This window comes from Gorilla gorilla, chromosome 1, assembly GCF_029281585.2.
Source record: "Gorilla gorilla gorilla isolate KB3781 chromosome 1, NHGRI_mGorGor1-v2.1_pri, whole genome shotgun sequence".
NCBI lineage: Eukaryota > Metazoa > Chordata > Mammalia > Primates > Hominidae > Gorilla > Gorilla gorilla.
The window spans coordinates 224,036,350-224,057,217 of NC_073224.2; the positions used below are offsets into that span (position 1 = coordinate 224,036,350).

Consider the following 20,868-nt stretch of genomic DNA (forward strand, 5'->3'; position numbering starts at 1 on the left):
GGCTATGGCCTCTGAGCCTGGCAGAGAACCTGGGGTGGATCAGTGGGAGGTGCCCAATGGCAGGACTAGGTCTAGGGAAGACCCCGGGAGTGTATCCCTCCGCCAGGCTCCAGTTGCCTCTCTGGGAACAGGATGGTCCTGACACCTGGTCCCTGGGCCTAGAATGTCCCCTACAAGGGCTTTTATTCCTGATCCCCCAGGAACCTCTGGCACCCCTGGCAGGGCAGTGGTCAGGATGTGAGGGGCAGGGGTGGTGGGACTGACTTTCCCAGGGAGGGGACCTCACCAGCTGTGTGTATCTTTGGGCCCCTCTTAGGGGCCCTATGGGTCCAGGGCTTTATCCTGCCTGCTCTGTGGCTTTTGTGGTGAGAAGATCGGTTTCCAGATACCCTCTTCCCTCCTCCACCCTGGAGCTGTTCCCACCTGTTCACAGCACTCTCTTCTTGGAGTACCGCAAGATGCACGTGTACATATAGGTGCATATGTGTGTGCTACCTGACCTGAGTGGGGTTGGTGTGTTTCCTGCTGGGGGGAATGTGGCAGAAGCAGACACCAGTGTCCCCAAGGCCCACATGCACGTGAAGTGCTGCCGAAGGGCCTTGTTCAAGGAAGCAGAAGGGGCGGTGTGGTGTCATTTAATACCCTGCTCAGCCCAGCTCTCTGCCCAGCTGCTGTTCTCCTGCCGGGCTGAGCTCCCTGGCCTGCTCTGCCCAGCTGGGGACTAACGGAGGGGGACAGGATGGCTGGAATCCTGGCCTGGGAGACTAGAGGCCCAGTCCTGACCCCAGCCTGCTGTGTGCCTTCAGCTGGGTTCCATCCTTTTTCTGGGCCTGTTTCCCTCATGAGTCGAGGGATGATTTTCTTGGATATGGTGACCCTGTGTGGTGGGGTCCCTCTCGCTCTCTCTGAGAGTTGGGGTTCCTGGAGGGATCCTCACCTTTCCTGCCATGGTCTGACTCCTGAAGACACCCCCAGGCTCACCCCCTCTCCCTTCTCCCTTTCAGTGGTACTGCTGGACTTTGCTGCAGCTGGAGGGGAGCTCGGCTGGCTCACACACCCGTATGGCAAAGGGGTATGTAAGCCTTCGGGGTGGGGAGGGGTGTGAGAATGGGGCTGCTGGTCCCCTGTAGAGATGGAGAAACTGAGGCCCAGGGAGCGTGGGGCCTGGCTTCAATTCAGCAGCTCAGCCAGGTCTCAGGCTCAGGGTCCAGCTTCTCACACCAGGCTCAGAGTCAGCCGGCCCAGGCCAGGGCTGGATGGGCGTGGGAAGGTACGAGGGTGTGGGTGTAAGCCTGAGAGGTGGGGGGAACTGGGGAGACAGAGAAGGCCCTAGCAGAGCTGGGCCTTCCATGTTCCAGAAGGGCTGACAGTCAGAGGGATCTCTGGCACCACCCATCCACCTCTTGGGAGGGAAGGGGTTAAAGATGCCCCCTGTCTTGAGGTCTCAGCCCAGGAGGTGAGGGGTGAAGAAGAGACAGGGAACAGGAAAACCTGATCAAGTTCCTTCCTGCCCGCCCCTTTCCCACCTCCAGCTGTTGCTTCCCCTTCCTGTGGGGGGCTGCATTTCTCTGCCTCATTCTCACCCAGGTCTTCCCCTCTATGCCGTCCTGATGTGACCAGGAATGGGGGCAGGGGCTGGGGGTTCTTCCCCTGGCTGTGTGTGAATGCTGTGTGATCTTGGGGAAGATGTGGCTCTCGGGGCCTCAGTTTCTCTCTCTATACAATGGGCCCTTGCTGAGTTTGTCCTGGGACCCTGAGCTGAGAAAGGGCGCTGTCTCCCGGGGTCTACTTGGAATAGTTCCCAGAGCTGGCCAGATCTGCATGAGTCGAGTTCTTGTCCCTGGTCACCCTAGCTCTGGGCAGGCTTGGCTGGGGTGTAGCCCTGAGCAGGTTTCTAGGATCCTGGAAGTCTAGCTGGGAGGGAACACGGGTCACCTAATACAACCCAGTCATTATACAGAGTGGGAAACTGAGGCCCAAGGGCATGTAGGGCCTTGGCCAGTGCCACACAGTATAGCCTGGGCCTCTGTCCTCCTCCCCTGTGTTTTCATTCATTCTTTTGTTTATTCATTCAACAAACGCTTCCCTGAGCACCTACTCTGTCTCAGGCAGGCTCTAGGGACACAGGTGAATTAGATGCAGACCCTGGCTGAGGAGCTCAGAATCTCGTGTGGGAGCCCAGATGTGGGTGTCCCCGTGTGCCGTGCCAAGTGCACTTTGGTAAATGGCAAGGGGTACAGGGTAAAGGGAACATGGCAACTTTGGGAGTTGGGTGGCGGGGGGCACCTGGCCCAACTGTAGCCTAACCTGGGAATTCTTTCTGGAGAAGGCTGAGTTGTGATCCAGGGAGGGAGGAACATGTTCATCTGCTGCAAAGCCAAATTCTAAATGACGGAGAGCATCATCCGTTGTTTTTGACTTAATGCCACTCCTGCGTTTGTCAACACACCAAGAGTAACAATAATCATACTGGCTGCCCGTATGCCTATTACCTTGTGCCAAGCACTGTGTTCAGCCATTGTAGACATTCTGTCCTTTATCCTCACAGCAATTCCGTGAGGTAGGGGGTCTTGCTCCCATTGTACAGATGAGAAAATTGCGGCTTAGAGAGCATAACCCACCTGAGGTCACATGGAGTCCTGGACTCCACCTGCAGGCTCACAACCTAATAGAGAGGTTTGGCTTCCAGACATGTGCCAGAAAGACCGGGGGCCAGATTCCAGCTCAGCCACTTATGGATGCAGCCCCCACCCGCCTCAGGCCTCAGTTTCCTTCACCGTAGAACCCGGAGAGCACGAACTGGAAAGCATCTTCCTAGTGCCCCACTCTGCCACCTGGGCCTCAGTTTCCCCAGGCACCTGCCCACACTAACCTGTATCTTCCCCCCACAGTGGGACCTGATGCAGAACATCATGAATGACATGCCGATCTACATGTACTCCGTGTGCAACGTGATGTCTGGCGACCAGGACAACTGGCTCCGCACCAACTGGGTGTACAGAGGAGAGGCTGAGCGTATCTTCATTGAGCTCAAGTTTACTGTACGTGACTGCAACAGCTTCCCTGGCGGCGCCAGCTCCTGCAAGGAGACTTTCAACCTTTACTATGCCGAGTCGGACCTGGACTATGGCACCAACTTCCAGAAGCGCCTGTTCACCAAGATTGACACCATTGCGCCCGATGAGATCACCGTCAGCAGCGACTTCGAGGCACGCCACGTGAAGCTGAACGTGGAGGAGCGCTCCGTGGGGCCGCTCACCCGCAAAGGCTTCTACCTGGCCTTCCAGGATATCGGTGCCTGTGTGGCGCTGCTCTCCGTCCGTGTCTACTACAAGAAGTGCCCCGAGCTGCTGCAAGGCCTGGCCCACTTCCCCGAGACCATCGCCGGCTCTGATGCACCTTCCCTGGCCACTGTGGCCGGCACCTGTGTGGACCATGCCGTGGTGCCACCGGGGGGTGAAGAGCCCCGTATGCACTGTGCAGTGGACGGCGAGTGGCTGGTGCCCATTGGGCAGTGCCTGTGCCAGGCAGGCTATGAGAAGGTGGAGGATGCCTGCCAGGGTGAGTGATGGTTCTGGGTTGCAGGGAAGGGGTTCTGGAGTGACAGGCTGCATTCCCAGGTTCTGGTCTTTAGCTTTGGAATCATGGAATCTTGGTAAGCTCATCCCTGCTTTGACACACATTAGTTCTGTTAGTGGAAATTATAGATCCTTCCCAGACATCAGTTTCCTTATTAAGGCTGGATTAACTCATTCATTAAGAATGAATGAATTGTGGCTGGGCACGGTGGCTCATGCCTGTAATCCCAGCACTTTGGGAGGCTGAGGTGGGTGGATCAATTGAGCCCAGGAGTTTGAGACCAGCCTGGGCAACATAATGAAACGCCGTCTCTATCAAAAACACAAAAATTAGCCGGGTGTGGTGGCATGCACCTGTAATCCCAGCTACTTGGGAGGCTGAAGCACGAGAATCGATTGCTTGAACCCGGGAGGTGGAGGATGCAGTGAGCTGAGATCGCACCACTGTACTCCAGCCTGGGGTGACAGAGGAGACGCTTGTCTGAAAAAAAAAAAAAAGAATGAATGAATTGAGAAACAGTAGAATGTGGAGTTTATGATTGATGACTCTGGAACAAGAATGCCTGTGTTCAAATCCCAGGTCTACATTTTTAGCTGTGTGGCTTTAGGCCATTTCCTTGACCTCTCTGTGCCTGGGTTTCCTCATCTGTAAAATGGAGAGGATCATAGCGTCTATCTCGTAGGGTGGCTGTGATAATCAAATGACTTAATAGTAAAGTGCTTAGGTCAGTGCCTGCCACGTAAGTACTTTTAAATGTGGCTGTTATTTTTGATTCATCCCACGAATGTATACTGAGTAGCTCTGGTACGGCGGCACTGTGGTCCCACGGTGGAGTACCAGGAGCAAGTTCCATGTCTGTTATCAACTCACTATGTGGCCTTAGGCAAGGTACTTAAACTCCCTGGGCCTCAAACTCCTCTTTCGTACATAGAAGTGACTGAGTTGGACCCGGGGTGCACATCCCCTGGCTGCATATCAGGATCACCCGCGGAGCTTTTGGGAAATGCTTCTGTTGAGGGAGAGGTTGGAGGGGGGCCAAGGGTCTGCCTTTCTTGTCTGAACGTCCCCAGGGCCACAAATTTCCCATTGGGACCTCTATTGATTTTCCACTGGGGCCTCTATAGATGACACACTGGGCCCAGAAAAGGGCCAATTCATTCAAACTCTCTTTGGGGAATGAGGCTTGGGCATTAGTGAGTTCACATGGAGGAAGCCGTGGCGTGGTGTGGCCAGGGCCTGTGACAGCGGAAATCTCCACAGCAATGTGGATTTTCAATGGGTGACTTTTTCTGGAAATGGCCATGAGGCAGAGCATTTGTGGAATGCAGGCGGACCTTTGGAGGGCTGGCTCATCCCCTCTCTCTGGAAGCTTCTTTGCTGAGATAAACGGGACGTTAAGGAATTGGAGGTTTAGCGGCTGCGTTGCACACACCTTGGCTGACTCCCCCTCATCTCTGGTCTTGGGTTTCCTTTGAGTAAAATGAGAAAGTTCAACAGCACCAGCAGACTTTATGCTTGTTTTCTAGCCATGGATCCTGCAGCCCCTGGAGGGGGTTGAAGGGTTGGAGGACACTGAAGCCCTTTGTGATGGGCCCTACTTGCCTCCTAAAGCAAGTCCTCAGAACCTTACTTAACACGGTCTGTAAACCCCCCGATGAGAAGTTCCCTACGAGCTTTCTGGCCATAAGCCTGTGGTGTAGGCTCTGCTCCGGCCCATGCCATCGCCCCCTTGTCTTCCCAGCTCCCCTCTGCTGAGCGAGCCCCCCTTCCCCAGGCGGCCCCTGCTTTAGGTGACCTCGAATGCATACTCTCAGTTTCAGACAATGAGTGCGGTTGAGGGGGCCGTGACGAGGCAGCCCAGTGGGGCGAGCAGGCTCCTCCCACATGACATCCTCGCACAAGAATGCGGGGGTGGGGGTGAGGGGCAGCTGAAAACTTTCCACAGGCTGGTGAGGCAGGCCCCGCAGAGATAAGTGGACGGTTGGGGTGGGGGTGTCTCTCCAGGAAGCGGGGCAGCCTTCTCTCCTCTAGAGGTGGGGGGTCAGGGTTCTGGCAGATTTTGTTTGCAGAGAGCCGAGCAGCCCCCTGTTGGGAAGATCAGCCCAGCAGGAGGACAAGTTTCCAAGAGCGAAATTTCCGACTTAGTTCGTGGGACCCTGTCAATCGCTAGTCACCTACTGCCGGATTGTTCCTCCTCGGGATCCTCCCACCAAAATTCCTTTCAGTGTGGCTGGGTGCCGGTGCGCGAGATGCCAGGAACGCCCGGCTGGCTCCTCTTTATACCTCTAGACTTTTCTCAGCAGCCCCTGGCCATGCTGCTGCTGGAAGTGATGACAGTCGCTACCGTAGACGGGTGCCGTCCAAGGGGCAGGCGCTGAGCCAAGCAAGCGCTTTATCAGACATGCGAGCGGAATCCACACCGCCTTTCTGCGTGGCAGGGACTGTGATCAATCCCATTTGATAGACTAGGAAACTGAGGTTCAGAGAGCTAAAGAGGCTTGCCTGAAGTCACACAGCTAGGATGTGGCTGCATCAGGATCTGAATCCAGGCGGTGCAGCGGCGCCCAGGCTGCAGGATGGGTCAGGAAATGGGGCGGGAAGTGACCAGTTCCTTTGGAATCCCTGACTCAGCTCCTGGCCCTGGGGTAGGCTCTCTGGCCAGCCCTGGGGATGGCAGGGTCTGTTGCAGGGGCTTGGGGGCTCTGTTGGAGGCAGGGGTCCTGGAGAGGGCACTGCTGGGTACATTGAGGGAGAACCAGAGGGAGGCACAGGGTCTGCCCTCCCTGCCGGACCCTCCCCAGGCCTGGAGACCCAGATTCTTTCACTGGGGCTCCTGCTGGTGACAAACCAGACCCAGAGCGAGGCGGGGCACCCTGAGGTCACCTGGCACCTTGTCTAGGTTATTCCCAGTTTGTCCGTTTCTCCTCAGGGTTCTTTCCCCAGGAAGCCCAGAGCTCAGGAAAGAGTTAAGTGGGCAGAGGAAGGGAGGCACCTCCCAGGTGCTCTGTGCGGCAGGTGGGCACGCTGCCCGGAGCGCTCCCGTGAACTATGTCAGGAATGAGCCAGCTTCCCTTGGTTCCCCCGCCCTGCCTGCAGGACAGTGGAGTCGCTCGGGCTGACCGCTGTCCCCCGGGGGCTGCTTTGTCTCCATGTCTCCGCTTCCTGTGCTGGCCTCAGCAGCTGGCGGGGCCCCTGCTGGCGCCTCAGCCCTGGGGACCTCTGGCCAGGTGAGCAGGTGGCCAGCAGCCTTGGCCAGCGGCTCAGCCCAACAGCTGGGAGGCCAGAGCTGGGGTTGTGGGGAGTTGGAGATTCCCTCCTGAGAGGCTCCTGCTCCCTCAAGGGGCCCAGCCCCTTGGGGATGTCCCCTCCCTACTGTAGTTTCACGATCCCCTAGTTCATAGGGACACCCCATTCCAGGCACCATGCTGGACATCTCATAAGCAGGGCTTTCTTCCATCTTCACACATAACCCAGAGAGGATGAGGACTTGATCCCCATTTTACAGATGAGGAAACTGAGGTCCGGAGAGGAAGCAGTGAACAGTGACCAAAAGAACGGGGGCCTGGCACAGGAAGGCAGTTGCCCCTGGTGTGTGTCCTTCCACCCACAGGCTGTATGACCTTAGCAGGTCCCCTCGGGGTCCCACCCCCATCTGTAAAATGAGTGGGCTGGACCTGTGGCCCTGAAGGACGCTGTCAACCTGGTGATCCGAGCTTCCCTCCTGTGGTTTCCCACTGGGGCTCAGTCTGAACACCGGGGAAGCTGTTGACTGTGTGACACAAGTGTGGTGAGGAGGGGTCCCACTGCTTATAGCCCCAGTGGCCTAAAGTCCATAGCTGACAGGGAGGAGTACCCTGGCCAGGGTGTGGCTGTGGTTAAGGTGGTCTTTAGACAGGGTGGCCTCGGGCCATGGCAGGCGCTGCTGGCAGGATTCCTGTTTCATCAGATCACAGTTGGTCCCCCAGGTGGAAGACTCTGGGAGCTGCTGGCTGTGGCTTGCAGGCTTTGTCCCCTGCTGGGAAGTCCCACCAGGCCTTATTTCTGTGATGTTTCTTCTGGCCTACAGGGGTGGGACCACGGTGGCAGCACCCCCCAGCCCCCCATGGTGGCTCTCACCTCTGTGCCCTGTCTGCCCCACCCTCAGCTCACACTGGGGGCAAAGCTAGGCGCTGGCATCTCCGCTGGGCAGGCACCGGCTTCTCCCTCCCTCCCTTTCTCCCTCCTGGAGGTAAGTGGGTCCCCAGAACGGAAGGAAGGAGGCGAGGGAAAGCAAACAGAAGATGAAAGGCTGGAGGCAGGACGGGAGCGGTAGGCGGGGGCTGAGGTGGGGAGCGGTGCTTATCAATGGTGGAGGAATGTGCCTGCAGATAGCTCCCTAGGGTGTGTGTGAAAGGGACAGGGTGCTGGCAGCCGTCAGGCCCTGGGGGCAGCCCCCCTTCTGCAGGGACGACAGGGCCTGCTGGGAGCAAGAAGCCACCAGGGCCTGAGGTTGTCAGCTCCCTCATTTGCTGGGTCAGTAACCCATAGGTCGCCATTTGCCGTCTGTCAGGGCCCAGAGACAAAGTCCAAGCTCCACATCCCTGGGCCAAGGTGGTTCCTGCGGTCACCTGCTGGGCCTGGCTTGGGCGGTGACTGGCCCTAGGTGAATTGCCACCATGACCTCTTGGCCTCACAACCTTGCCATTGCCAGCCTGGGAGGTGGCTGTGCCTTGGGAGGAGGGGCTCCATTGGGGGCTGGACTTGCATCACGATAAGGGCGTCTGTCCCTGAGTCACCTCGTGCTGCCACCTGAGGGGCGGGCATTAGGAACTGGAAAAACCAGGGTATAGCCGGAGGTGCAGCCACTGTGCCCCAGTTCCCCTGCTTGGAGTAGCCCAGGCCTGCCAGACAACCGGGGCCAGAACAGCTCTCCACAGGTGTGCCACAGGTGTGCCAAAGTTAGGCTCTTGTGTAAGGCAGGTAGGCATCCTGGTGGACCTTCTCCACAGTGTCTCTCTGGGCGCTGAAACACTGCTCACTTCTCTGGCCCTGGAGTGCATATTTCACATGCACATGGTAGGTTTGCCACCCATTCTCTCTCCCACTCACTCTTCCATCCACCTGTGCACCCATCCACTCATCCATCCATCCACCCCTCCACCCATCCACCCCTACATCTATCCATCCATTCATCCATCCATCCATCCATCATCCATCCATTCACTCGTCTACCCGCCAACCCACCAAACCACCCATCCACTTGTCCATTCATCTATCCATCCATCCATCCACTCATAGCCCCCTCCACCCATCCATCTGTCCACCCCTCCACCCAACCACCCACCTATCCACCTATCCATCCATCCATCCATTCATCCCTCCACCTACCCACCCTCCCGCCTATCCATCCCTCATCCATCCGTCTACTCATCCACCCGTCCACCCACCAACCCACCCATCCACTTGTCCATTCATCTGTCCATCCTCCGCACCGTCCATCCATCTATCCACCCCTCCACCCAGCCACCCACCTATCCATCCCGCATCCATCCATCCACTCATCCACCCGTCCACCCACCAACACACCCATCCACTTGTCCATTCATCTGTCCATCCTCCCCACCCATCCATCCATCCATCCATCCGTCCAACCACCACTCCACCCACCCACCCACCCACCTATCCATCCCTCATCCATCCATCCACTCATCCACCTGTCCACCCACCAACCCACCCATCCATTTGTCCATTCATCTGTCCATCCCCCCGTCCATCCATCCATTCACCCCTCCACCCAGCCACCCACCTATCCATCCTGCATCCATCCATCCACTCTTCCACCCGTCCACCCACCAACCCACCCATCCACTTGTCCATTCATCTGTCCATCCTCCCCGCCCATCCATCCACCCACCCACCCATCCATCCGTCCACCCACCAACCCACCCATCCATTTGTCCATTCTTCTGTCCATTCATCCACCCACTCATACCCCCCTCCACCCATCCATCCATTCATCCACCCACCCATCCATCCACACACTCATCTACCCATCCACCCACCAACTTACCCGTCTATCCATCCATCCATCTGTCTGTCCATCCATTCAGCAAACATTAACTGAGCACCACTGGGCCATGGGACACAGATAAATTGGTCTCCATTTCTGCTCCTCAGGAGCTGCCAGTCTCACGGAAGCTCCTGATACATGCAGGAATAATTTCAAATGGAGCATAAAAGCCAAGTTTTGAATTCCCCTGGAGCTGAAACGGTGTTTGTCTGTCTCACCATCGCATCCTAGCACCCAGCATTGTGCCAGACACGTATGAAGTGCCCATTTCTATTTGGTAAACATAAGATTAATAGATGCCCTAATGGGGACCAGGGGGGCCAGGAATTGGGCAGTCTGGGAGGGCTGTGTAGAGGAGCTTAAGCTGGGTATTAAAGGATGCATAGGAGTTTGCTGGTTGGCTAAGGAACAGTAGGTATCTGGTGTATGTGGGTGTGTTTGAGTGTGTGTGACCCCTGTCCCCACTTGCCCGCCCAGAATGCCAGGAAATCCAACTAGATAAAGTCAGGAAGAACACAGGGGCTTGCTGGTGTCCTACTCATGAACTCTGGGACCCCTGAGCACTTGGAAACTCTGGCGGGGCCCCGGAGACAGCCCCTGGTAGCTCTGTGGTTGGAGGAGGGGAAGCACATCTCATCAGGCAGGCACATGCCCTGTTGACGCTGCCTCTCTGCTGTATTATCTGGCACATCCGCAGCGGAAATCTCTCCAAATTCCCTCTTTCCTGGCGGCAGCAGGCAGGCAGGCCACCCCCGGGCGCTGGGGCCAAAGAGCCCATCTCTTCCCCCACTTCCTCCTCTTGGCATAGAAGCAGCCGCACGGTGGGGAGTCGGGGCATTGTGAGGGTTTGCAGGTGGCTAAAGCCTCCAGTGGGTCCGAGCCTGGGCTGTGGGGGTTTATGGCCCCTGCCTGGCCTGAGAGCCTGGGCTGGGAACGCCCCCGAGCTTCCGAAGTCAGCTGGCCCTGGACCACCTGGAGCCAGCACTGAGCCAGGTGAAGTCTCCTCCACAGACAAGTCAGGGCATTTGGGGGAATTGACCCCAGGATAAACATGGCCCAGCTTTCTGGAATCTCAGTTTTACTCAAAGATCTGGTGGAGGAGAGAGCTATTTTTGTATCATGCAGATATGTTATGGGGAGGGATGCAATATACTCATGGGTTTCCAAATACAATAGGAGACTTGAAGACATTCGGGGCTTGAAGGAGACCACTTCAGCCACCCCAACCAACCCCCCTGGGCTGGAGTCTACACTTTTCTGCTCACAGACACAAAAGTGCCCGGTTTGAGAAGATCTGTGGTGGGGAATACCCTCCCCCCCTCCACAACACATAGACCCACAGCTGCTCTGAAATTCGTCAGGAGTTTCTGGCTTTTGAAGTGGGTCAGGCCTTATCTCCTCTCTCTTCAGGCTTGTTTCAGAATGTTGATTTATCTTTGCTCCAAATTGAAGTGTTCCTAAGAACAGAAGTGGGAAAGGAGGCCCAGTGCGGTGGCTCACGCCTGTAATCCCAGCATTGTGGGAAGTCGAGGTGGGGGGATCACTTGAGGCCAGGAGGTCAAGAGACCAGCCTGGGCAACAAAGACAGACCCCGTCTCTAAAAAATAAAATAGGCCAGACGCAGTGGCTCACGCCTGTAATCCCAGCACTTTGGGAGGCCGAGGCGGGTGGATCACTTGAGGTCAGGAGTACGAGACCAGCCTGCATCTCTCCTAAAAATACAAAAGTTAGCCAGGCTTGATGGCCGGTGCCTGTAGTTCCAGCTACTCAGGAGGCTGAGGCAGGAGAATTGCTTGAACCCAGGAGGCGGAGGTTGCAGTGAGCTGAGATCCCACCACTTCACTCCAGCCTGGGCAACAGAGCGAGACTCCATCTCAAAAACAAAATAAATAAATAAATGATGAAAAAGGAGTGGGAGAGGAGAGAGGCTGAAAATCAGGCATCCTAAGTTTGAGTTCTGGTTTCCTTCTTGGGAGCTTGTTGACCTTGGACAAGCTTTTTTGTCTCTCCTCACCTCCAAAGTGGAACCAGCGCTAATAGTGCCTGTATATAGCAGGTCTATTGCGAGGACTAAATGAGTGTACAGTGCTCAGCTCAAGCCCTGCGCATAGTAGGTACTGTCACTGGGACTCCAGGCTCTGTGCAGAGCAGGAGTCGGGTCCCGGGCCTCCTCTGTCCTGCTGCAAGACCCTGGACAAGCCCCCTTCCCTGCCCTGTGTGCCTGAGCTCTTGCAGGGCAAATGCTGAGGGTCTGCAGAAGCAGGATGGACCAAGGGGGTGAGAGCGGCTGTTTGTGTGGTCCCTGGGCCAGGGTGGGGAGGGGACAGGGATGCAGCCTGGCTCTGAGAGCAGAGTCATCAGCAGGAAGTCACTATCTGGCACCTTACAGAGCTGGGTGTCCTTTGAGTCCTGTTCCCCTGACTCCTGGTCCCCCTCTCCACCTCTGCTCACACAGGGGACTGGATGAAGAGAGTCTTCGCTCCAGATTCTGTCCCTGAGAGTTAGCAGGTCTGCTTGGGTCAGGGCACTTGAAATTGACTTCCCTGGAGGGGACTGTCCTTAGGCCATTAGGGGCCAGGCTGTCCCCAGGCTCTTGGACAAAAGCTGCCTCCAGGCACAGATTTTTCCTGACGGCAGGGGTCTGACTTCCCCACATCAGACCTCCAGCGGCTTTCCATTGCCTCCAGGATAAAGTCCCAGCTTCTTGGCCTGGCATTGAAGGCCTTTCTCAACTGTTTTATTGCTTGCTGCTCCCCACATTTGTGCCCACAAACCCACTCATACCTTCCGTATTAGTCATGCACTTTCTCACTCCTAACTCCCTCTCCCAACATCTATCACTCCCCTGCTGAACTCCTATGCAGCCTCTGAACCCCAGCCAAAATGTCCCCTCTGTGACTTCTCAGACTCCTGGCCAAGGTTGTTTCCCCTTCTCCACCCCCTTAGCTCTTAGCTCGTTTCCTCCCTCTGTCTTGCAGACCTTGTCAGGTGCTTCTGCTCCCTGAGATCAGGGGTTTGTTTTCATCTTGGTGCATACCCAGCACTGGGGGTGGGCCAGGCACAGAGCAGAGGATCATTGTGTGTGTGGTGAACACGGTGCTGAGGTTGGAGGTGTCTCAGGACCCTCTCATCAGACCAATCTGAAGGATTATAATTGTAGGGTTGTTGGGGGAGCTCCCTAGGGTGACCTCTACCCACCCTGGCCACTTTAGCAGCTGCCCAAGCCCTGGACAGCCCTGCACCATGAGCCCTGTGTCTGGGCAGCTTCCTGCCTGTAGGGCCAGGAAGGGGCTTAGGGCAGGGGCGGGATGAGACAGGATAGGGCGGTGGGAGGAAGAAGCCCCCGGAGTCAGGTGCCTGAGCCCCCAGCCTGCTGGGCCAGGGCAGGACTGGCCACTGGGGGAGGAAAAGTCACTTCCTGGCTGTCCTTGTGAGTGGCGGATATGACTCGGTCCTGGAAGCAGAGCCAGAGAAAATGCCAGGGGGCTTGGCCTTTCCTGCTTCCTGGTCAGCCCCGGATGGAAAGGAGGGCAGGTCCTGGGCTGGAGGTAACACCTGCAGGGATGGCATCCTGAACTGATGAGGCTGGCCAGTGAGTCAGGGTGGTGGTGACAGTCAACAAACACACATGGTCAAGAAGAGGCAGTCATTGCCCTGGGCAGCTCTCAGCTACCCAGGTGGGGACCGGACAGGCTAGTCTGCACGGAGGAAAGGGGATGAGGCCGGTGGGCAGCGTGCTTGGTCAAGTGCTGAGCTAGGCTGTGATGGGATTCTTGGTTGGCTGAAAGGCGAGGTATGGCCTTGAATGCCCAGGCTCAGGTTCGTGGTGCTTCTTGCAGGAGCCAGTGGGGAGTGAAGCAAAGGTTTGCAGCATGTGTGTGAAGCACTTCCTGGGTGCCTGGTACATGCTAGGCTCTTGCCATGCATTTTTCCATCACAAGACATTTTGCCGATGAGAAAACAGGTCCATAGAGATTTACTGACCTGCTTGCAGGGCAGGGGTCCCTGGTGAGGGAATGAGACAGTCACGTGGGGTGGAAGCAGATTGAACTGATGTCCTTGTGCTCTGTCTGTCCTGTGTCCACCAGCCTGCTCGCCTGGATTTTTTAAGTTTGAGGCATCTGAGAGCCCCTGCTTGGAGTGCCCTGAGCACACGCTGCCATCCCCTGAGGGTGCCACCTCCTGCGAGTGTGAGGAAGGCTTCTTCCGGGCACCTCAGGACCCAGTGTCGATGCCTTGCACACGTGAGTCTTGCAGTGGGTCAGGGTGGCGTGACTGAGGGTGACATGTCTGCCTGGGTCCAGCACGGCACTGACTCCTCCTGTCTGTGCAGGACCCCCCTCCGCCCCACACTACCTCACGGCCGTGGGCATGGGTGCCAAGGTGGAGCTGCGCTGGACGCCCCCTCAGGACAGTGGGGGCCGCGAGGACATTGTCTACAGCGTCACCTGCGAACAGTGCTGGCCCGAGTCTGGGGAGTGCGGGCCGTGTGAGGCCAGTGTGCGCTACTCGGAGCCTCCGCACGGACTGACCCGCACCAGTGTGACAGTCAGCGACCTGGAGCCCCACATGAACTACACCTTCACCGTGGAGGCCCGCAATGGCGTCTCAGGCCTGGTGACCACCCGCAGCTTCCGTACTGCCAGTGTCAGCATCAACCAGACAGGTGAGGTCCAGGGATGGCAGCTGTGCCCTATGGGGCCTGCCCAGGTGGGGCTTAAGGAGGACGGCCATCTGGGGCTTGGGTGTGTTTAGAGAGAGGCAGCAGAGCAAGTGGTTAAAGGCACAGTGTCTAGAGCAAGCTTGTCCAACCCGTGGGCCACATGTGGCCTCAGCCGACATTGAATGCGGCCCAACACAAATTCGTAAATTATCTTAATATTATTTTTGCAATTTTTTTCCCTTTTTTTTGAGACAGAGTCTCGCTCTGTTGCCCAGGCTGGAGTGCAGTGGCTCGATCTCGGCTCACTGCAACCTCTGCCTTCCGGGTTCAAGCAATTCTCCTGCCTCAGCCTCTGGAGTAGCTGGGATTACAGGCACGTGCCACCACACACAGCTAATTTTTTGTATTTTTAGGAGAGACAGGGTTTCACTTTGTCGGCCAGGCTGGTCTCGATCTTCTGACCTCGTGATCCGCCCGCCTCGGCCTCCCAAAGTGCTGAGATTACAGGCGTGAGCCACTGCGCCCAGCCTGCAATTTTTTTTTTTTTTTTTTTTTAGCTCATCACCTGTTGTTAGTGTTGCTGTATTTTATTTGTGGCCCAAGACAATTCTTCCATTATGGCCCACAGAAGCTGAAAGATTGGACACTCCTGCTCTAGAGCCGCTTCTGAGCTCTGTGACTGTGGGCAGGTTACTTAACCTCTCTGGGCCTCAATGTTCTCCCCTGTATAGTGGGATAATAATTGAGAATTGAGACTGGGCGTGGTGGCTCACGCCTGTAATCCCAGCACTTTGGGAGGCTGAGGTGGGCAGATCACCTGAGGTCGAGAGTTCGAGACCAGCCTGACCAACATGGAGAAACCCCATCTCTACTAAAAATACAAAAAATTAGCTGGGTGTGGTGGCGCATGCCTGTAATCCCAGCTACTCAGGAGGCTGAGGCAGGAGAATCGCTTGAACCCGGGAGGTGGAGGTTGCGGTGAGCCGAGATCGCGCCATTGCACTCCAGCCTGGGCAACAAGAGCGAAACTCCGTCTCGAAAAAAAAAAAGAAAGCATTCAGCAAAAGTTAGTTCTTCTCCTTCTTCTTCCTCTTCTTCTTCTTCTTCTTCTTTTTTGAGACGGAGTTTTGCTCTTGTTGCCCAGGCTGGAGTGCAATGGCACAATCTCGGCTCACCGCAACGTCTGCATCCCGGGTTCAAGTGATTCTCCTGCCTTAGCCTCCTGAGTAGCTGGGATTACAGGCATGCGCCACCACGCCCAGCTAATTTTGTATTTTTAGTAGAGATGGGGTTTCTCCATGTTGGTCAGGCTGGTCTCGAACTCCCAACCTCAGGCAATCCTCCTGCCTCGGCCTCCCAAAGTGCTGGGATTACAGGGGTGAGCCACCACACCTGGCCTTTTATTATTATTATTATTTATGCACTCGTAAATATGGGGCATCTCTGATGTGCCAGCCCCTGTGATGGGGCCAGGGTGGAGGCCTGGGGCTCTGGCCCTGTGCTCTGGAGCTGGAAGTTTAGGATCCTAGGTTGGGATCTAAAGAGCCTGGGAGCTGGGTGTGGTGCCCATAATCCCAGCATTTTGGGAGGTTGAGGCAGGAGGATTGCTTGAGCTCAGGCATTTGAGACCAGCATGGGCAACATAGGGAGACCCCATCTCTACAAAAAATACAAAAATTAGCCAGGTACAGTAGCACGTGTCTGTAGCCCCAGCTATTCAGGAAGCTGAGGCAGGAGGATCACTTGAGCACAGGAGTTCAAAGCTGTAGTGGGCCGAGATCATGCCACTGCACTCGAGCCTGGGTGACAGAGCGAGATCCTGTCTCAAAAAAATGAAAGAATCTGGGCTGTGGAGGATGTGGCTCCATGTCCACTTGTCCCCCCAAACCCTGCCTGCTCATAGGCAGCTTCTTACCCACTTCCCCCACTGCCTGTCCTGCCCAGAGCCCCCCAAGGTGAGGCTGGAGGGCCGCAGCACCACCTCGCTTAGCGTCTCCTGGAGCATCCCCCCACCGCAGCAGAGCCGCGTGTGGAAGTACGAGGTCACCTACCGCAAGAAGGTAACTCCCAGAGGGGCGAGGCTGGCTCTAGCTGGGCCGAGAGCAGGGGACAGGCTGGTCACATAGATGATCACCAAACCACCCAGCCATCTGAAGAAGCACCCTTCTGCAGATGGGGAAACTGAGGTCTGGGGTCTGCCAGGGGGTTACATCTCCCAAGGCAGCACAGCAGAGATTTGTACGAGAGAAGACATGGTGTCCTTGGAAGAGGCAGTCAGGGTGAGGACAGGGGCAGAATTTTGGGACCCCACACACTCAGTTTGAGTCCTGGCTCATGCATTTAGTGGTTCTGACCTTGAGTGAGTCACTTAATTCCGAGCCTCAGTTTCCTCCTCTGTAAGAAGAGCCTCAAGTTTGCTAACAAAGGCAAGCCACCTTGCTAGCTTGGGGTGGTCTCCAGCGGGCTGAGCCGAGGCCCCTGCCCTGCCCTCACTGCCTGCTCCTCCGCCGGCCACCCACCCACAGGGAGACTCCAACAGCTACAATGTGCGCCGCACTGAGGGTTTCTCCGTGACCCTGGACGACCTGGCTCCAGACACCACCTACCTGGTCCAGGTGCAGGCACTGACGCAGGAGGGCCAGGGGGCCGGCAGCAAGGTGCACGAATTCCAGACGCTGTGTGAGTTGGGGGACCCTGGGCATGGACCAGGCCAGGGCCCAGAACCAAGCAATTGAGACATCTTGGGAAAGGAAGTGAATCAAATAACTTAGAAATGCCCCTTTCTCGGTCAGCGAGGGCCTGGGACAGCCCTTCGGGGACTGCCCCCAAGCCTGGGGAGGGGGAAGCATGGAAGGCTGAGGGGTGGAGGAGCCGGGATGTGGATTCACGACAGTGGTGTGGGGAAGTTCAAATCCGCATCGCAGAAAAAGCCAGAGCTTTGAGCCCCACATACCTGCAATACCTCCTGTGACACCTTCGGGAAGGCCTCTGCTTGACCGTCTATGAAATGGGACTAAGTATCCTCTGGAGCCTTCCCAAGTGCAAGCACCCAGCACACAGTAGGGGCCCAGGTGTCTTGGGTGCAGCGCGGGTGTTGCTGTAATTTGTGGGGGAACTCCCTTGTCATCAGCTGATTTCTTCCACCAGCCCCGGAGGGATCTGGCAACTTGGCGGTGATTGGCAGCGTGGCTGTCGGCGTGGTCCTGCTTCTGGTGCTGGCAGGAGTTGGCTTCTTTATCCACCGCAGGTTCGTCAGAGCCCATACCCTGGCTCCACATGGGCTTGGGTGGGAAAATGGGGCAGGAACCTCCATTTCCTCGTCTGAACGATGGGGTCCACAGGATGCTAGTCGAGTCTAATCCCTGCCTCCGGATGGTGCGAGGATATACGAGCTGGAGTGTGTAGCGAAGTGCCTGGCACGCGGCGGGGCCGGGACACGGGGGTCATTACCTCTGCTCTTGTTATTAATGATGTGTCCACACTTCCTCTGGACACGCAGGCAGGAATCCCCGAGTAGCTCTAATGGGAATGCCTTCGTCACGACTGCTTAAGGGGCCATTCTGGGGCCTAGATCCTGGAGAGGGAGTCCTGGCTCGATTACTTCCTCCCTGTTCCTCCACCCGCCTTCTCCGCACCCTCGGCCCTGAGAGTGGAGCTTGGGCAGCGAAAGTGGGGACAGGGCCACATTCTGAGCACCCCAGGTCCTCCTAGGACCAAAGTAGGGTCAGGAGGCTTCCCTGGCCGGAGCAGACCTCACTGACCTCCCTGCATTTGGTTCCCTGTGGGGCTCTTTCAGGAGGAAGAACCAGCGTGCCCGCCAGTCCCCGGAGGACGTTTACTTCTCCAAGTCAGGTGAGACGCAGCCCCTGCTCCAGGCCCAGCCCTGCCCGCACCATCCCCAGCTCTGTGGGGGAGGTGGGGGCAGCCAGGGTGTTCCCAGGGCACTGGGGTGGGGCCACAGGCTTCCGTGGGCAGCTCTGAGGGGTCCATCCCCCACAGCCTGGTCCACATCTCTGAAGATCACGTGGCCTTCTCCTCTGACTCCAGAGCACCCCACCATGGGGCCCCTCCTGAGCTGCCTGTGACCCCACCCCTTCTCCTTCCAGAACAACTGAAGCCCCTGAAGACATACGTGGACCCCCACACATATGAGGACCCCAACCAGGCTGTGTTGAAGTTCACTACCGAGATCCATCCGTCCTGTGTCACTCGGCAGAAGGTGATCGGAGCAGGTGAGGTTGGCCCCTTGCCAAGGGGCCCTGAGGAGGCAGCGGTGGTGACACAGTGTGGGAGCCCTCATGCTGGGGCTGACCTGGGCGCTCCCCTGACCCTGTCTGCCCACAGGAGAGTTTGGGGAGGTGTACAAGGGCACGCTGAAGACATCCTCGGGGAAGAAGGAGGTGCCGGTGGCCATCAAGACGCTGAAAGCCGGCTACACAGAGAAGCAGCGAGTGGACTTCCTCGGCGAGGCCGGCATCATGGGCCAGTTCAGCCACCACAACATCATCCGCCTGGAGGGCGTCGTCTCCAAATGTGAGGCTTGGGGCCTGCCCACACTGGGTGGAGAGGGGCCACTTAGCAGGGGCTCTGTCTGTGACTGTGCCCACCTCCCCTATACCTGTGCCCACCTTCCCCCCACACCTGCACCCACCTCCTCTACACCTGTGCCCACCTTCCCCCACACCTGCACCCACCTCCTCTACACCTGTGCCCACCTTCCCCCACACCTGCACCCACCTCCTCTACACCTGTGCCCACCTCTCCCAGATACCTGTACCCACCTCTCCCCGATACCTGTACCCACCTCCTTACACCTGTGCCCACCTCTCCCCATACTTGAACCCACTTCCTCTACACCTGTGCCCACCTCTCTCCGATACCTGCACCCACCTCTCTCCGATACCTGCACCCACCTCCTCTACACCTGTGCCCAACCTTCCCCCCACACCTGCACCCACCTCCTCTACACCTGTGCCCACCTTCACCCCACACCTGCACCCACCTCCTCTACACCTGTGCCCACCTTCCCCCCACACCTGCACCCACCTCCTCTACACCTGTGCCCACCTCTCCCCGATACCTGTACCCACCTCCTTACACCCGTGCCCACCTCTCCCCATACTTGTACCCACCTCCTTACACCTGTGCCCACCTCTCCCATACTTGTACCCACCTCCTCTACACCTGTGCCCACCTCTTCCCTACTTGTACCCACCTCCTCTACACCTGTGCCCACCTGTCCTCAATACCTGTGCCCTCCTCCCCAGTACCTGAACCCACCTCTCCCCATACCTGTGCCCACTCCTCCGCCTGTGCCCAGCTTTCCCCACACCTCTCCCCATACCTGTACCCACCCTCCCCACACCTGTTCCACCTCTCCCCACACCTGTGCCCACCTCTCCTACACCTGTGCCCACCTTCCCCCATATCTGTGCCCACCTCTCCCACATGCCTGGGCCCACTTACCTCTCACCTGTGCCCACCCCCCTACAGACAAGCCCATGATGATCATCACTGAGTACATGGAGAATGGGGCCCTGGACAAGTTCCTTCGGGTAAGGATGTGGGTTGTAGGGGGCGGGGATGCCTGGCCTTTGAGCCTGGGGCTGGCCTGGCGGGTTCAGGGCTGGCCTGCAGCTGAGCGCCTGTGCTCCGGCAGGAGAAGGATGGCGAGTTCAGCGTGCTGCAGCTGGTGGGCATGCTGCGGGGCATCGCAGCTGGCATGAAGTACCTGGCCAACATGAACTATGTGCACCGTGACCTGGCTGCCCGCAACATCCTCGTCAACAGCAACCTGGTCTGCAAGGTGTCTGACTTTGGCCTGTCCCGCGTGCTGGAGGATGACCCCGAGGCCACCTACACCACCAGTGTGAGTTGGGGAAGGGGACCTCAAGGGAGAAGCGGCCTTCGCCCTGCATGGTGTCCTCTCACCTGCACACCTGGGCATGTGCTTCAGGAGGCAGAACACCTGCAGGAGTCCAGGGAGGGGTCGTGGGGCTTGGCTGCAATGGTCCTGGGGCCAGCCAGAGGGCACAGTGGTGACTGGGCCTGGGTTCCCTGCAGGGCGGCAAGATCCCCATCCGCTGGACCGCCCCGGAGGCCATTTCCTACCGGAAGTTCACCTCTGCCAGCGACGTGTGGAGCTTTGGCATTGTCATGTGGGAGGTGATGACCTACGGCGAGCGGCCCTACTGGGAGCTGTCCAACCATGAGGTGGGTGCCCTTGCCCTCCCCAGGCCTGCCCAGACCTGAACTCAAGCCCTTTACTCATCTCAAACTGCAGGGGCTGGGCAGAGGACAGTTTAGATGAACCTTCTTAGGTTTGCTCCATAAATGTTTATTTTTTTTTTTGGAGACGGAGTTTTGCTCTTGTTGCCCAGGCTGGAGTTCATTGGCATGATCTCAGTTCACTGCAACCTCCACCTCCCAGGTTCAAGCAATTCTCCTGCCTCAGCTTCCCGAGTAGCTGGGATCACAGGCATGCGCCACCACACCCAGCTAATTTTTGTATTTTTAGTAGAGACGGTGTTTCACTATGTTGGCCAGGCTGGTCTCTAGCTCCTCGCTTCAGGTGATC

The 20,868-nt window shown here is 57.3% G+C and overlaps 1 protein-coding gene across 1 annotated transcript in view; it reads left to right on the forward strand.

The window, feature by feature from the left end:
- Positions 1 to 20,868, forward strand: part of EPHA2 (EPH receptor A2) — a 32,055-nt gene that overhangs the window by 4,164 nt on the left and 7,023 nt on the right. Inside the window, exons 2-14 of the mRNA XM_031003244.3 lie at positions 1,005 to 1,072; positions 2,892 to 3,561; positions 13,717 to 13,872; positions 13,962 to 14,294; positions 16,236 to 16,351; positions 16,817 to 16,970; positions 17,439 to 17,538; positions 18,088 to 18,143; positions 18,398 to 18,523; positions 18,636 to 18,824; positions 19,785 to 19,846; positions 19,951 to 20,160; positions 20,355 to 20,504. Coding sequence (XP_030859104.1) covers positions 1,005 to 1,072; positions 2,892 to 3,561; positions 13,717 to 13,872; positions 13,962 to 14,294; positions 16,236 to 16,351; positions 16,817 to 16,970; positions 17,439 to 17,538; positions 18,088 to 18,143; positions 18,398 to 18,523; positions 18,636 to 18,824; positions 19,785 to 19,846; positions 19,951 to 20,160; positions 20,355 to 20,504 — 2,390 coding nt within the window. The remainder of the gene's footprint in view (positions 1 to 1,004; positions 1,073 to 2,891; positions 3,562 to 13,716; positions 13,873 to 13,961; positions 14,295 to 16,235; positions 16,352 to 16,816; positions 16,971 to 17,438; positions 17,539 to 18,087; positions 18,144 to 18,397; positions 18,524 to 18,635; positions 18,825 to 19,784; positions 19,847 to 19,950; positions 20,161 to 20,354; positions 20,505 to 20,868) is intronic.